This window comes from Harpia harpyja, chromosome 22 (assembly GCF_026419915.1).
Source record: "Harpia harpyja isolate bHarHar1 chromosome 22, bHarHar1 primary haplotype, whole genome shotgun sequence".
Classification (NCBI taxonomy): domain Eukaryota; kingdom Metazoa; phylum Chordata; class Aves; order Accipitriformes; family Accipitridae; genus Harpia; species Harpia harpyja.
In genome coordinates, this window is record NC_068961.1 from 13,904,831 (window position 1) to 13,919,683 (window position 14,853).

At 35.2% G+C, this 14,853-nt stretch overlaps 1 protein-coding gene across 3 annotated transcripts in view; it reads left to right on the forward strand.

Annotated features, from left to right (window-relative positions):
* Positions 1–14,853, forward strand: part of TMEM131 (transmembrane protein 131) — a 100,358-nt gene that overhangs the window by 65,137 nt on the left and 20,368 nt on the right. For all 3 annotated transcript variants that reach the window (XM_052773629.1, XM_052773630.1, XM_052773631.1), the window contains exons 14-29: positions 49–202; positions 304–474; positions 812–922; positions 1,009–1,143; positions 1,621–1,725; positions 3,069–3,155; positions 6,883–7,035; positions 7,190–7,265; positions 7,370–7,487; positions 9,316–9,454; positions 9,564–9,673; positions 10,056–10,122; positions 11,106–11,257; positions 11,922–12,064; positions 13,214–13,400; positions 14,543–14,728. In XM_052773629.1, coding sequence (XP_052629589.1) covers positions 49–202; positions 304–474; positions 812–922; positions 1,009–1,143; positions 1,621–1,725; positions 3,069–3,155; positions 6,883–7,035; positions 7,190–7,265; positions 7,370–7,487; positions 9,316–9,454; positions 9,564–9,673; positions 10,056–10,122; positions 11,106–11,257; positions 11,922–12,064; positions 13,214–13,400; positions 14,543–14,728 — 2,094 coding nt within the window. The remainder of the gene's footprint in view (positions 1–48; positions 203–303; positions 475–811; positions 923–1,008; positions 1,144–1,620; positions 1,726–3,068; positions 3,156–6,882; positions 7,036–7,189; positions 7,266–7,369; positions 7,488–9,315; positions 9,455–9,563; positions 9,674–10,055; positions 10,123–11,105; positions 11,258–11,921; positions 12,065–13,213; positions 13,401–14,542; positions 14,729–14,853) is intronic.

Sequence of the window (14,853 nt, forward strand, 5' to 3'; positions counted from 1 at the left end):
ATGTTTGAGGAGAGTCTTTATTTTTCTCATACTGTTTTCTTTTAATAGATATTTAGGATTTGATCATGCTGCCACACTCTTTCACATCCGTGACAGTGCTGCTGATTCTGTGGAAAGACTGATCTATCTAACAAACACTTTCAGTTTTGCAGTCCTTATTCATGATGTTGTGTTACCAGCAGAAGCAAAACCAATGTTTAAAGTAAGCCCCATTTCAGTGAATGTTTTTACCTAATAGTAAATGTTTAAATGTGCTGCACTTTGTTAAATTGTAACATTGATCTTCACTGTTCACTGATCTAGGTCCAGAACTTCAGTAAACCTGTCTTAATTCCACCGAATGAATCCAGATATATTTTTACACTTCATTTTATGCCTTCCACATCATCTGTTCATATAGATAATAATATTTTGCTTATCACCAATGCTTCTAAATTTCATCTACCTGTCCGAGCATACACAGGATTTTTAGATGTAAGTATTTTCCTTTTTGGGGGGGGGGGGGGGGTTTGCTACTTCAGTCTAATTAGAGGCTGACTTGATAGGACTGTTTTTAATTCTTTATTCTATATCTATGGGAGGATGGCTTTTTAAATTTCAAAATGATTTTACCGGTTCTTCCCTTAAATAGCTTTGGTTACTGCTGAAAAATTCTTTTTTGTTCCCTTTAGTTTTACATAGAAAATGTATAGATTTTGAGATTGTCATGGTACTGCTGTATTAGACTTATTAATGCATTTGTTAATGAGCTTAGAGTTTCAGCACATTTTATATTTATCTTATGCTAAAATACCTTTATCAATCTTTCTAGTACTTTGTACTGCCTCCGAAAACTGAGGAACGATTTATAGATTTTGGCATATTGAGTGCAACAGAAGCTAGCAGCATTTTATTTGCAGTCATCAACAGCAATCCGATAGAGGTAAGGATGGATTTATTTTTAGTTTGCCTTTTAAAAAATTTACGTCAGTGTTGTTACTGAAAACAGTACCTTTTGTTCTTTTTAAGCTGGCTATAAAAAGTTGGCATATTATAGGGGATGGTTTGGCCATAGAACTTCTAACAACCGAAAAGGGAAACAGAACAATGATAATTGCAAACCACCATGAACTACAAAATGCTAGTGCATCCGATCAGTCTTCAGTAAGTAATCCTTTGAATCCATTGCTTAAAGCTAGATTTAGGAGGGGGGAAAAAAGAGACAAATCTGTGCAACTTCTTGCAGTTTCACTTTAGCAGGGGGCAGGAGGATAAGAATTCCTGATTTTTGTCTGAATTTGAGTATGATAAAGCATGTATAATTTTTAAAATTTATTTTAAGAAGCAGTATTATGTTCAGATTTGTTAGATTTTGAAAGGGGAAGCTTCAGAAACAGTAACCTCTGTGCCCTCAGATGATGCTCATCATTTATCTGGGAAGAGTGGAATTTATCACCTCAAGGAATAGATAATTTTTGTGTTAGTAACATGTGTTTGAATTCTTCTTTTTACCACTGACAATTGTTTCAAATGGATTTTGATTCAGTTTAAAGAAATAAGAGGGTGTTGGGTATGTTTGTTCAGTGAAATTTCTTTCCTTTTAATGGAATGCAAATGGATGACTTTTTCTACCATTTACAGGTGATACTAGCATCAGGTTATTATGCTGTGTTTAGAGTAAAACTAATAGCGAAAGAACTTGAAGGAATTCATGATGGAGCTGTACAAATCACGACAGATTATGAGGTATATTTATTGTATGTTCATGGGTGTTGCCCAAATGATATGTTAAATTTTTAAGCGTGAAGTTTTAAGAGTTGTATTAGTGGACAGATTTGCAATATCGGGGAGAAGTTGAGGTTGGAAGGGACCTCTGTAGGTCAAGTTATCTCTGCAAGTTAACTCTGCATCAAATGACAGTGATGCTACTTGTGCTGTGTCTTCTCTGAAGGAATGAAGAATGACTTTCACTACAATTTTCATCTGGCTTTCAGAAATACCCATTTAAATCTGAGTTAATGCTTTGAGGTATGGGTTCTTCAATGACTCGACACATTCTCAAAGCATCAATGCATGGATCTTTTGGAATAACACATGCTGACAACGTGCTTTTTGGTACATTGTTGGTTACTGAAATCGAGCTATAATTTCAGAGGGTTTTTTGTCAAAACCCAATGTGAAAGTTGTTTTGGAGAAATTGCAGTTTGCTGGCAGTTGAAAAAACAGAGTTCTTACACTAAGATTAGTAAGGGAGAGAAGGAACAACCAGTTAATTCTCAACTTCATATGCCTTGTTAAGTTGTTTTGCAGGAGAGGGAGATTCTAGTACATAATGGCATCTGTATTTAATATCTTTGGGTGATATATGTAGGAAAAAAAATGTGACACTGTGCTTATGAAGTCAGGAAATTATACAGCTTATTGTGTGATTCTGATGAAGCTACAGAAAATGAGAAATTGCTAATTTCTGCAAGTTATCTGAGATTTTAGGCTTTTTTTAATACATCCATACATGTATGTGACCCTTCAGTTATAGACTCTGAAGCACTTTTATTTTCTTGTTTGTTCTTACAAGTTACTCGATTTGTATTGGTAGCTTTAATAATACACAGAAAGGAAATCATTGCCACACTCCTTTTTCTATGTCTACGTCCATCTTGAGGTCTTACCATGACTTCTAGTGGTTTTTGAGAAGTTTGGTATATCTTCTTCCCTCATACTCATTTACTTTAAAGTTGTTACCCTCCTGTTTTCCAACAAAGTAAGCCCCATTCAAGTGAGACCTATATAATGCCCCATTGGAGAGCTTATATTTTAACTGTGCTTTTGTGTTCCATATAGATGGTGCTAAGTATGACTGGGCAAAGGTGTGCTTCCTGACAATATGGAGTGACTGTTCTGAATATGATGATGTGTTGAAATCTTAATTCATGTCTCCATGTCTTAAATGTGTATATAAACCTAGACTACATTAATTGTAGAATTTCGGGGGGGGGGGATATTCTATGAAATTTAAAAGTGGAAGAGACATTTAAAGGCTGAAGTTTAAGTATTTTTTTTCTAATCTTTTCTTGTTCTTTTTTTTCCAGATTTTAACTATACCAGTGAAGGCAGTGATTGCTGTAGGCTCGCTGACCTGCTCCCCAAAACATGTTTTTCTTCCACCTTCTTTTCCCGTAAGAGTTGGGTCATAGCACTAAGTGTTTTCTTGCTGTGTTTTTTATTTATCTGTCCTTTTCAAGAGAAACCACTGTCTTGAATTGTTGCATGTTAAATTGCTGGAGAGATTGTGCTACTGAACTGTCATGATTCAGTTTGTTGCTATTTTTTGGTTCCTTCCTGCCTCCCCGCATGTCCCAGCCATGAGTTATCCCTACATCTCCTTTACTGGCCCTTTGAATGGGATTTTGGAATACTGATATGATCCCAAACTTGATTCTTTGAAGCTTCATTCTAATGTAGCTGTGGTCACCTAGTTGTTACCAATTCATGTGAGTTAGCACCAAGAGTAAGAGAGAGATGAAATTGCACAAATGCGTTTTTCAAATTCCTAAAGTGTAATGCCAAAGACAACAAAGTCAGCTAATAAACTGATGTTTTAGTATAAGAAGCCCTTGATCTCTGTGAAAGCATTATTGTATTGTTTCCACACTGAAAGTTGATCTTCTTGAGGGTACAAAGTGGAGTACATAAACAGGAAAGCAAGAAAGCTGTGTGGGTCTACAGCTCTCTGCAGAAGTATGTAATAGCTGTTTTCATCCCTCCTCCTGCAGTAGTGTTCATTCAGTGAGTGCTGAAAGCAGCTTCTTTGCTCAGGGCTACAGACTCAAACAGCAGGCTATTAACCAGATAATACTTTATTCTCAGTTGGCATCCAGCATAACCATAGAAACATGGGCAGTAAAGGCATATTGACTTTGCAATTGGTATTTCATTGAAGTCTGAACTTCATGTGACTTTCTGATGAATGGGGAATGTAATATGATGGAAAATCATAGGGAGAGAGATTAAAAACTGGGGGAAAAAAGTAGCAAAAGGAGATAGAGATGGCGGTTTTCTGAAAGGATAAAACTAACTCCATGCATGTTGGTGGAAATGGTTTTTGTTTCCTTGTCCTGCATAGTCTCAATCTGTCATAGAGCACTGCCTGTTCTCACCTTCTTTTCCGATAGCTCCTTAGTATCTCCTGCTTATCTTACAATTAGTGTACTCTTAAATAGTAATTTTTCACTGGCACTTTATCAAATGCTTTATCTCATGCCTTGTAGGTAAATGATAATTTTTGAACAAGTGATGCAATAGGTCTCATCAGAGGAAGATAGGAAGTCATCAGGACTTCAGTAAATCACTGCTACATTTGCCCCATTACACATTCTGTCTTCCTTCTGATCTACTTCACAAATTGTTCTGAAGTCTTTTGCTACTCTTGAGGTCAAACAGTCATGCCTACAGTTGCAAAGATCACTTGTTATTTTTTATCTTTAGGATCTATGTTTCCTATTTGACTATATGGCCTCACTGTTACATAGATATTTATTACACTGACTACTGTATGTGTAACTTCATCTATGAACTGTTCCATAAGCCTTTGATAAACTGAAATAACTTAAAGGTCCACTTTCCTTTATTTCACCAAAGATAAAGCAATTTCTATATTCTGTATCCCAATTTGTATATCCTAATTGCTGGCAAGATCATTGTCCCTCTTGAATGCCACATTAAAATACTTTGTTCCATTTTGGGCCATAAAGAAGGAATTTTTTTTTAGTCTCCCTTTATTTTGTTCTAACTGGAATGGCTAAAGAGCTTCTCAGTGTATCTTAGTGTACTTAGGTCTTGCTAAGCTTGGGTTGTTGGTTTCTTTGATTTTTTTTTTTTTTGTTTGTTTTTTGTTTATAATTACTCATTCAGGGGACCTTTGGGCTCCTGCATTTTGTTTGGACCTGTAGATTCAGATATAATTATCACCTTTGACAAGATTCTAGACTGTTTTCTGTATTCAAGCCCCAAGCTTTTCAGGGCAGTCAGCTTCACTTAGTACTTCTGTTCGTTGATCACTTAGCTCTTCTGATATTTGAGAACATTGACAGCAGACTTACTTTTCCTTGTTCTTGGATTCATTTCAAACTATACTTGTGATCACTGAATTCATGATACTGTTAAATCTAGTTGTTCTGTAATGCCTCCATTACTTATGAAAATAAGCCTAAAATAGCATCAGTTCTTCTTGTTTCAGTGTTTGGTAAAGAAATTTGACAGCTCTAACTAGGTGCTACAATTTTAGTAACACTTGCTTTCCAGTTCATACCTAGGACAGAATTCTCCTGCAGCTGCCTGCTTCCCAGTGCCGTCTGTTTATAATTTTAGTGTTTTTGCACCTAAGTCTGATTTCTGGTATTCTGTCAAAGTTTGTCAGTAATACATTAACAGTGTATACAGGCCTTGTAAAGATCAGTGTCTGGATGTAAACAGATCTTAGCTGTGTTGACTTCTGCTTCATAACGGCATTTTTTAGCTCACAGTGCCACGTCTCAACAATTCCCTGATCAAAGCTCATCTTTGAGGACTTGTATGCTAAATAGCATTGTTCTGCTTTTCTTACTACTGATGGGCAAAGTCTTCTTCCCTTATCTGTTTCATGTCTAAATGCTGTGTAAGGGTCTTAGTAAGATACTGTTCATTTGTTATACAGAGTTTAACAAACCTTTATCTTGCCCAATTGATGGCAGTTTGTTACTCATGGGATTCCATAGATGAAGCTCAGACATACCTCCTATTCAGTTTAACAAGACTATACTGTTTAGAGATTTATTTTTGTAGTTTCTTTCCCTCTGCAGTTGCTACTGTTGAGACTGTTACAGTATGTGACTCTTTCCTGAGGCCACAGTCAAATTTTGAGCCTGCAATAAGTGCATCTCTCCCATCTCTCCACTGCAGTCCTTACCTTAGAGAATTTTTTCAAAAGCTGAAAGTATTGATTTAAGGGGAACATGAAAAACTCTAGTCATGTTTATTAGAAGATAGTCTTGGGTATTTAAATTTGTTTGTATTCATTTATTTTATATAAATCTGATAATTGGTCACCAGTCCTGAGTTGCACTTTTTTGTTTGTTTGGTTTTTTATTTATTGTTCACTCTATACTTGACAGGGTTGGGTTTTGAGATAAGGTGAAAAACATGGCCACAGAGTCATTGATTTACAAGTGAGGGCAGGGGGAGAACTTGACCATTGTAATGATTCTGATTGTGACAAACAATTAAACAACATGTTCTATGCTTAAAAGGTAAAATAATGTTTGGCACAGAAGAGGAGGCAGGGTGCAGAGGTGTAGGGAAAAAACTTGCACTGTTTTCTTTTGAAATGTTGTAATTTTAATGCCTGGTGTCTTGATTTCATTGGGGGTGAGAAAGAGGGTTGTACCTATGTTTTTAAATGCCCTCTGTGAGGTGTAGTGTTTGTAATCTGCAGCTTCGCTCTACTGTTCCTTTCAGGTTGTTTCTAATTACTAGCTACTATGTACTAGATCTCTTACAAGAAGCTTGTTTCCCTTTTGTAATAGGAGGCTCAGAAAACTGAAGTTTTCTCTTGCCTTTCCTCCTCTGGTACTTTTCTAAAATGATTTGATTAAGCAGAACTGTTGTCCTAGCTCTTCAAGACACTTAAGGTGTACTTAATTTTGAAAGAGGGATGAGCTGTGTTTGGAAGCAGATGAAGGAAAGAATACAACTTCACAGAAACTTACCCTGAAGTGTTACAAGCATCATTTTTTTAAGATAGCATAGTTAAAAATCTCAATTTAACATTTCAGCTCTCCTGTGGTCTTTGCCAGCCTGCATAAATAAATATATATGCTAGGGAAAATGGATATCCTGCAGAGTTTTTTCATCCTTTCTTTTCTTTAGGGGAAAGTAGTTCACCACAGCTTGAACATTATGAACTCCTTTTCTCAGAAAGTGAAAATACAACACATACGCTCCCTGTCAGAGGATGTAAGGTTTTATTATAAGAGGCTAAGAAGTAATAAAGAAGATTTAGAGCCAGGAAAAAAATCAAAGGTTTGTTTATGCCTTATTTCTACATGTTTACAAGTTCTCTCATATATAGCATACGTTAAGTTTCTGTGGTCATCAGAAATCTTCTTTCTTTTTTTTTTGGTCATTAGAGTTACTGTGCTGTTTCTTAATTGATCTGCTCTTATCTGTTTTGCAGATTGCAAATATTTATTTTGATCCCGGTTTACAATGTGGAGATCATTGTTATGTAGGATTGCCTTTTCTATCTAAACGTAAGTAACATTCAACTTTATAATTAAAATCTTAAAAAAAAAAAAATTCTCCTTAAGCAATGATTTTTGCATGAAGAGTTTAAAAAACACGTTATTTCTTAAAGTGGAATCTAAAGTTCAGCACAGCGTAGCAATGCAAGAAGATGCGTGGGATTCTGACTGGGATTTGCATGAGAACTTATTCAAAGAATGGACAGAAATAAAAGAGAACTCAAGCCATAGGTAAGTATTTTATCCCTGTTACTTTCTCAGGCCTTGAATCACTAAATAGTTCTGTGTGCTGTTATAAAATACAAGATTTCTTAATATTGCAGTGCTCTTTGTGAGGGGGCCAAGAAGGAGTTACTTGGCCTTCTCTGCAAAACCTTTAAAGAGAACATTTTAAAAGTTAAAAACCAGTAATAATTTCCTGAAGTCAAGCACAACACTCAAAGTTACTATTCACTAGAATATGCTGCAGTTCTTAAAGAGATGGCAACAGCAAGGCAGTCTCTACTCTGCAGAAATTTCCAAAAAACAGATTATACTCTTTGTGCAGTATCCCTGCTTAATCTGTTTTAAAGTATTAACCTCAGTATCCCTCTTACAATTTCATAAGGTTTTCTATTGCTACTATTCTGAGATTATTGCATTTCAGTGAAATATCAAATTGTCTGGTCTTTTTCCTTGAGATTTGCTAAGTAGAAGGTGATTAATCATTGCTATTCAATATTTAGAAAAAGTCAAACTCTGTAGGCTCCTAATATACCTTTTAAACATCTGCCTTCTCATACATGAAGTGATTTAATCTCCAAGAGACTAAGTTAGCATTAACAGCAAGTGCATGTGTCTTTTGTGATGATAGCATCCAGACTATCATTTCAAAAAAGGTATGCGTATTTGTGGAGAAACAAAATGACTGTATGTGGCTAAATAGAGTAACAAAAGCATACCTCCTTTATTACTTTTTTGTTATAATGCTGATATATTAGTAACTCCTGAACAAATTTGATGTGAACAGAATCCTCTATTTAGTCACACCGATAACTTTCAAGAACGTCCTATCACCTACAGTAAGAGGACAGCAAAGGAAAATTCTGTTAAAAACTACTTCTGAATAAGTAGCAGTTCTAGCTAGAATATACAATGCTCTAATATTATTTAATATAATATATAATCTAGAATCTGTAATGCTTTTAAAGAGAGTTAAAATGAACCAGCTATCTAAGGTAGCATTAAGCAAAGGAGAAACTGCTCCTTCTGAATAGAGAGGGGTTCTGACTTGGGCATTTGGAGTCTCTCCAAAATGCTTCTCTAGGTTGGAAGTCTAGCGTTTCATCTGTTCAGCTGACTGGAGAACTCAATACTGTTAGTCTTGTTTCAGCTTATGGTGGAGAGCTTGTAGGAGAACAGGAATCAAGTCTGTTGCAGAAGTTGGTTAATAGCAAAGAACTTCATTCACTGATGGAAAGAGTAGCTGGCCCCAAGTGTGACTAGTCCAGATTTGCTTTAGATTTGTTAGATAGGAGTATAGGCATATACTGTTCATACCTTTGCAAATCATGAAATGTATTTGGGGTTATATTTCTTAGTGCTCTGAATTTCAGTTACATTCTCAAAATTTGCTTTTGCAATAGTAAGGGCTAGGCACTTCCTAATGAAAGATAAAATTTGTGTCTCTGTCCAGAGAGCAGTGATTTAAGGGAAATGCAAATACTGAAAGATTCGTGATGCATTGCGTAAGTCCTAGCACATTTTCTGCTCACCTTTATCCATAAATAGGCCATAACAGAACTTGGAATGGATGGATGTTGGCAGCAATACTTAAGTAGAGAACATATTTAGAATCTTTGGGTTGGTCTCACGTAGCACATTTTGGTGGTTTCTGTCGCGCTTTTTAATAGCAGTACATATGGGCAGAGCTCAATGGCTTTCTTAATTGCATATAAATATAATGTACCCTTCTGTTTCTCAAACTAGTGTTGTTTTCAGGGTGCTTTTAAGCACTCTGGTTTTTCCAGGCTTTTCCTATTTTACTCCTGTAAAGTAAGTTTTATAACTGTTTCTCCAGGCTGAATGCTGTATTTGAAGTAGACACAGATCTTCAGAAGGATGTCCAGTTGAAAATTACAGCAGAAATGGCCTGGCCTTCCATACTTAGCTCGCCACGCCATCTAAGCTTCCCTCTGACCAATACAAACAGTTCATCAGTAAGTTATTTTGTTGATAGTATTACTTTGTGGGGACTGCATTTTTAACAACTGTTTCTAATTACATTAACCCCAATGTAAACTTTACAAAAATGGTGTTTCTGAATAGGAAGAAGAAATTTTTCTAGAAAATCCAGCTGACGTTCCTGTGTATGTTCAGTTCCTTCCTGTAGCTCTGTATTCTAACCCATCCACCTTCGTTGATAAAATGTTAGAACGGTAAGTATTGTTTTAGAGTAGTTACGCCATTCTCACTCTACAGCAAAATACATTTTACAAAAAATCCACGCGATATCTGGCAGCTGTGTTGGTAGTTACAGTTTTGGCCACTTTTAGAATTTGAATCATTAGGCCAGTTGAGAACTAAATCTAGGCTGATTGCCTTTGAACGCACATGTGTATTTTTTGCTAAGCTAAAATGATGTTTACATTCTTTCCTTAACTTGAAGTATAAGGGGGAGAAATAAGAAAAATTGATTGATCCTTTCAGCTGCATATTATTTGAGTCCTACCATAAGCTCTTGATTTGTGCTAAAATCCTTAAGTGCAAGTATGTTATCTTCTCTGATGTGAGGGGAAAAAAATTACATGTCTGTTTCAGGTTTAATTTGAGTAAGCCAACTAATTTCAATCTGAGGACTCTAGAGTTCCAGGTCTTCAGAAATTGTGTAAGTATTTCGATACATTCTTTAGATTTTTAAATTTAGATATTTTAATGTTTTATTAGGAGTTCAGTTGTACATGTCTTCAAGTTTAGGTATCAGTATGTGTGAAGAATGTGATGCTTCTGTTGGCTATTTTCAGGGAATTAGGAAAAGTAGTATTTCTTCAAATGTAACAGTTAAAATGTCGCTTTTTCTGTATGCTTACTTTATAATAAGATTGTGGAAGTTACAGGAAAATGCATTTATTCATTCTGTTAACTGATACAGGATTTTTTTTTTCAGTGTAGTGGTTGGTAGTTCTAAAATTAGCAAAATATTGAGTTTTCCATTGCTTTGTTCTTTATTTTAAATGATTTGAGTTTTGTGGACATCTTTAAGTGTGTGCTTTTTCATGTAGAGCATGCCACATCCTGAACACTTTCTTTTCTCATCTAATATGTATACTTTTTTTCCCTCCATTTGCAATTAGTTTTAGATTAGCGATTTGATGCTTGCACAGTATCTAAAGGCAAACTTAGCAAAATACCCTTTTTTCAATACTTCTACTGTTTTAAGTTTGCTTTTCCCCCTTTTTTCCTTTACTTAGGAAAAACAATATTCTAAGAATGTTTTAACAATGGAACATTTTGAGGGTAGAAAATGTTACGTAATGGCTGAATGCTAATTTGGTGTTTAAAATACACATTTAAAAAACTTCTGAACTCTTTCTTCTACCAGAGCTTTATGAATCCACATGTGTATAGTTGAGCTCAGTTCTGTCTTGCTATGTTCTTCTGCTTCTAAATAAACACAGATGGTTTACTAATAAGTGGCAAAATTCCTGTGCTGTCAGACTTTCTGGTTAACAAAACCAGTATGTAACATTGGGTAGTACACTTCTTTATGACAAGACCAATCTTCTAGCTAAAATAATATAATTTCTGTCAATTATATGTAAAAATTTCCTATTTTTTAAAGTGTTACTTTGTTTTCCCCACTCTCTTAAGGTCCAGCCGTTACAGAGCACTGTAGGACTTACAAAGGGCCTGGCTCGTCATTCAGTTTTAAGCCTAATATTAAAACCTGGTGAGAGAAAGTCTGTCAAAGTAAAGTTCACTCCAGTTCTTAATAAAACTGTTTCATCGTTAATTGTTATCAGGTATGATAGATATTTCTGAAATGAGTGTGAGTTTTTCTGATTTTTTTTATTTATATACAAGATCATACTTGTGATGGGCTGCCAATAAGAAACTATCGCTTTTACAAGAGTAATTGTAGAATCATATGTGTCTGGAGAAAGATTTAATTTAAATGTAATTGTGATATGTTTTACAGTAGTTAAACTCCATTCAGTACATACTTTCTAATTTAAATATATAATCCACTATTATACTTGGAGATTTGAATTCTTAAATACGTACTACACTATCTTGAAAGTAGGGACTGTAGTTATAGATGCCATTTGCAAGATCACACTGCAATGCAAATTCAGTCTTTCTAGTAAAGAGCTCTGTTTGAATAGCTATTCAACTTTTGTGTCAGGTATGATACATTCATATGATGATGAAATATAAACTTTAACTAGTACCTCATTGGAGTTTTTATTTGTATACTATGTTGTGATTTCTTAGCTTTTTGTCTTGTAAACACTGTGTTTGAGACCCCCACTATTTACTTTCATATTGTGGGGAATTATCCGTGGAACTGCTTATATTTCTGTCCTCCAGATTTGAGATATTACTTCATAGTCTCTAGAGAAGCTTGCAGGAGCAGTAGACTGCATAATCCTTTTATGAATGTTTCCCCCTTTTCTTTGTACACAGAAATAATTTGACTGTAATAGATGCCGTAATGGTACAAGGACAAGGAACGACTGAGAGCTTGAAGGTTGCAGGCAAACCTCCTGGTCCAGGAAGTTCTTTACGATTTAAAATCACAGAAGCATTATTAAAAGACTGTTCAGAAAGTGAGTACTTTATGAGCAACTATGCTGAACAGAAAAGAAATTACATTTTACATGTACAACTTGAAACGTGGGGAAGTATTTTTTCCCGTGTTCTAGTGCCTCAAAATTTTAATTCCTTTAAATACATTAAAATTGCTTCTTCATTTAGGCAGAGAATTAAATATTTTACCTTTTTCATTTTAACCTGAAAATTAGGAAAGATGAAACAAAAGCCCTTCATCCACTAAAATTCAAGATAGAGGAGGTGAAGATCCTAGTACATTTACTAGGATAATCTCTAATTCCTAAATTTAAGTCAAATTGGATCACAGATGGAACTTTGTGTATTTTTTTTTTTTCTTTCCCCCTCACACCTTCAGAATCTGTATGCACATAGCCAACAGGGAAAAAGGTAGTGTATGTTCCTTGATGAAAATTAAATGCCAGCTGGATTCTATTCTGGGGCCAGAGGTTTTCTGCTTTGTGGCCCCAGGCTTGCTTCTGAGAGGAGAGCTAAGAGTACCTGTATTACCAAAGGAACTGGTAAGAGAGGTTTAGTTGTTTCTGGTATTAAATCTGCTTTGTTACCTTTGCAGATTTCCAGACACATTTGTAAGGTGCCATGTTAATTATTATCTGAGATTATTCTGCTTTTTTTGAAGGATGAGTAAGAAAACTTCAAGTAAAGCTTAGTCATTACCTCTTACATGTTGTGGTTTAGGGTTTGGGTTTGTTTTTGTTTTTTTTTTTTGCTAATAAGATATGTGTAGCTCAGCCACAGATTTTATTTTTAAGACACAAAAAAGTAAGCTTTAATTCTCCTCATGCTGGGACTTTTCACAGAATACCACAACACTAAGCAGTACATCAAAGAATGTTACAGCTTAAATGATTTTTTGTGAGGCAGCAGTGCTATTGGAGGTCTGGGGGTTTGTGGTTTTTCCCTGATGAGTTAGAGTACTCTGGAATTGTACAAGTGCCCTTCCTTGACAGTGATGAGAATCTGGTTTCAGAGATCTTTCTGCAGGTTACGTAAAGATTTCCATGGGCCTCGCTAGTCCCCTTTTCTGCTAGAATACTGACAAGAACGCTCTTCTACTGAAGAATATGAATACAGTGAAGGATATCTGTTTAGCATAACACTAACCACTTTCTGCTGTTTGTTTCTAGAAATGAAATACAAAGAACCGAATTTCACACTGAGAAGAACATTTAAAGTGGAAAATACAGGGCAGCTGCAGATTAATGTGAAAACTATGGAAATCAGTGGCTATACATGTGAAGGATATGGATTTAAAGTAGTTAACTGTAATGAGTTTGCACTAAGTGCCAATGCCTCTAAAGACATTGTCATATTGTAAGTGTTTTTTCTTACATCTAAATGGAGTCTTACCTTAGGAATTCTGTATACCTAATTCTGTTTCGGAGGAAAACTCTGGTTAAATTCTGAGGTTTTTTACTTAAGCTTTGAGTGTTTCGGGGGTTTTTTTAATACAACTTAAAGCGTGAAATTTTTCTCTCTTCTTGCAAACACTATTTGATTTTTAAATAACTTCAAGTTTTCATGACTGACTATAGTATTACTTTTATTACTATCCAGTAAGTATAACTTACTGAGTTGGAATAGTGTTACTATATGGGTTTTTATAAATTTCCTTCATTTGGGTTGTGAATGCACATGAGATGTAGATTTACATATGTTTTTGGTGCATTGCAGTATGTAGAAAAGAGCCTTTAGACTAAGGATTATTATCATAATGCACAGCATATTAGTTTTGAATATTTTGTCTGTAGCCTTAATGATAATGATTGTTTAATTCTGTCAATTTTTATTGTAAAAGATCTTTGCACTAAAACCTGATCTTTTAACACTGCTTGGATGTAAAGTTAACTGTTCAGAATGGTATCTAAGAAGTTCAGAAGATGCTTCTGTTCTGTAAGAGGATGTACGAGGTACTGCAGGCAGTGAAACTTCACTAGTATTTCTGCAACAAACTTAGTTTGTGATGAGATGGGAACATAGTGGTGATGTTTTTGAAAAGGCATGCAGTTGTGACTTAAAGGTGAAGTGTTTAAAAACTTTATAGCTGACATAATGGTCGGTTCCATTGCTTGCTTACCGCTGCTGTTAATTTTTTACTGCATTCATAGCTTTCTTGTAGCAGATTTGGTCAAAACTTAATTTCAGTTGTAATATATCTTCATATGGTGTATGAGGGGTAATCTAGTATCAGATGTGTTAAGCATAGGTGTTTATGAACTTAGTCAAACACATCCTGAGGTATTTGAAAGGTACTCATAAGTATTTTTAGGTTAATTGCATGGATGATTATTAGTCATACTTACTAGGGCTATTTGTTCTAAATGTTTGATTGGGGTGCCAGTCATGGCAGTAACTGGTCAAGGTTTTAATTTATATTATTCATAAATTAAAAAAACTATCTCAAACTTTCGTGCTGTTTGTATGAAAAGTTCTAATGTGCTTTACTTTGTTTTCAGGTTTACACCTGATTTCACTGCTTCCAGAGTCATACGTGAATTAAAATTGATCACCGCAGGAGGCTCTGAATTCATATTTATCTTGAATGCATCCCTTCCATATCACATGTTAGCAACATGTGCAGAAGCGCTACCCAGGCCCAACTGGGAATTGGCACTGTACATAATCATCTCAGGAATAATGAGGTAGTGTGTGTATGTTTGTTCTTACCGGTATATGTGCACGAACTACTACTGCTTGAATACAGGTTACAGAGAAATATATATGTATTCAGTACATGCTGTAATTGCTGTAAAATAAAATAGGGTGA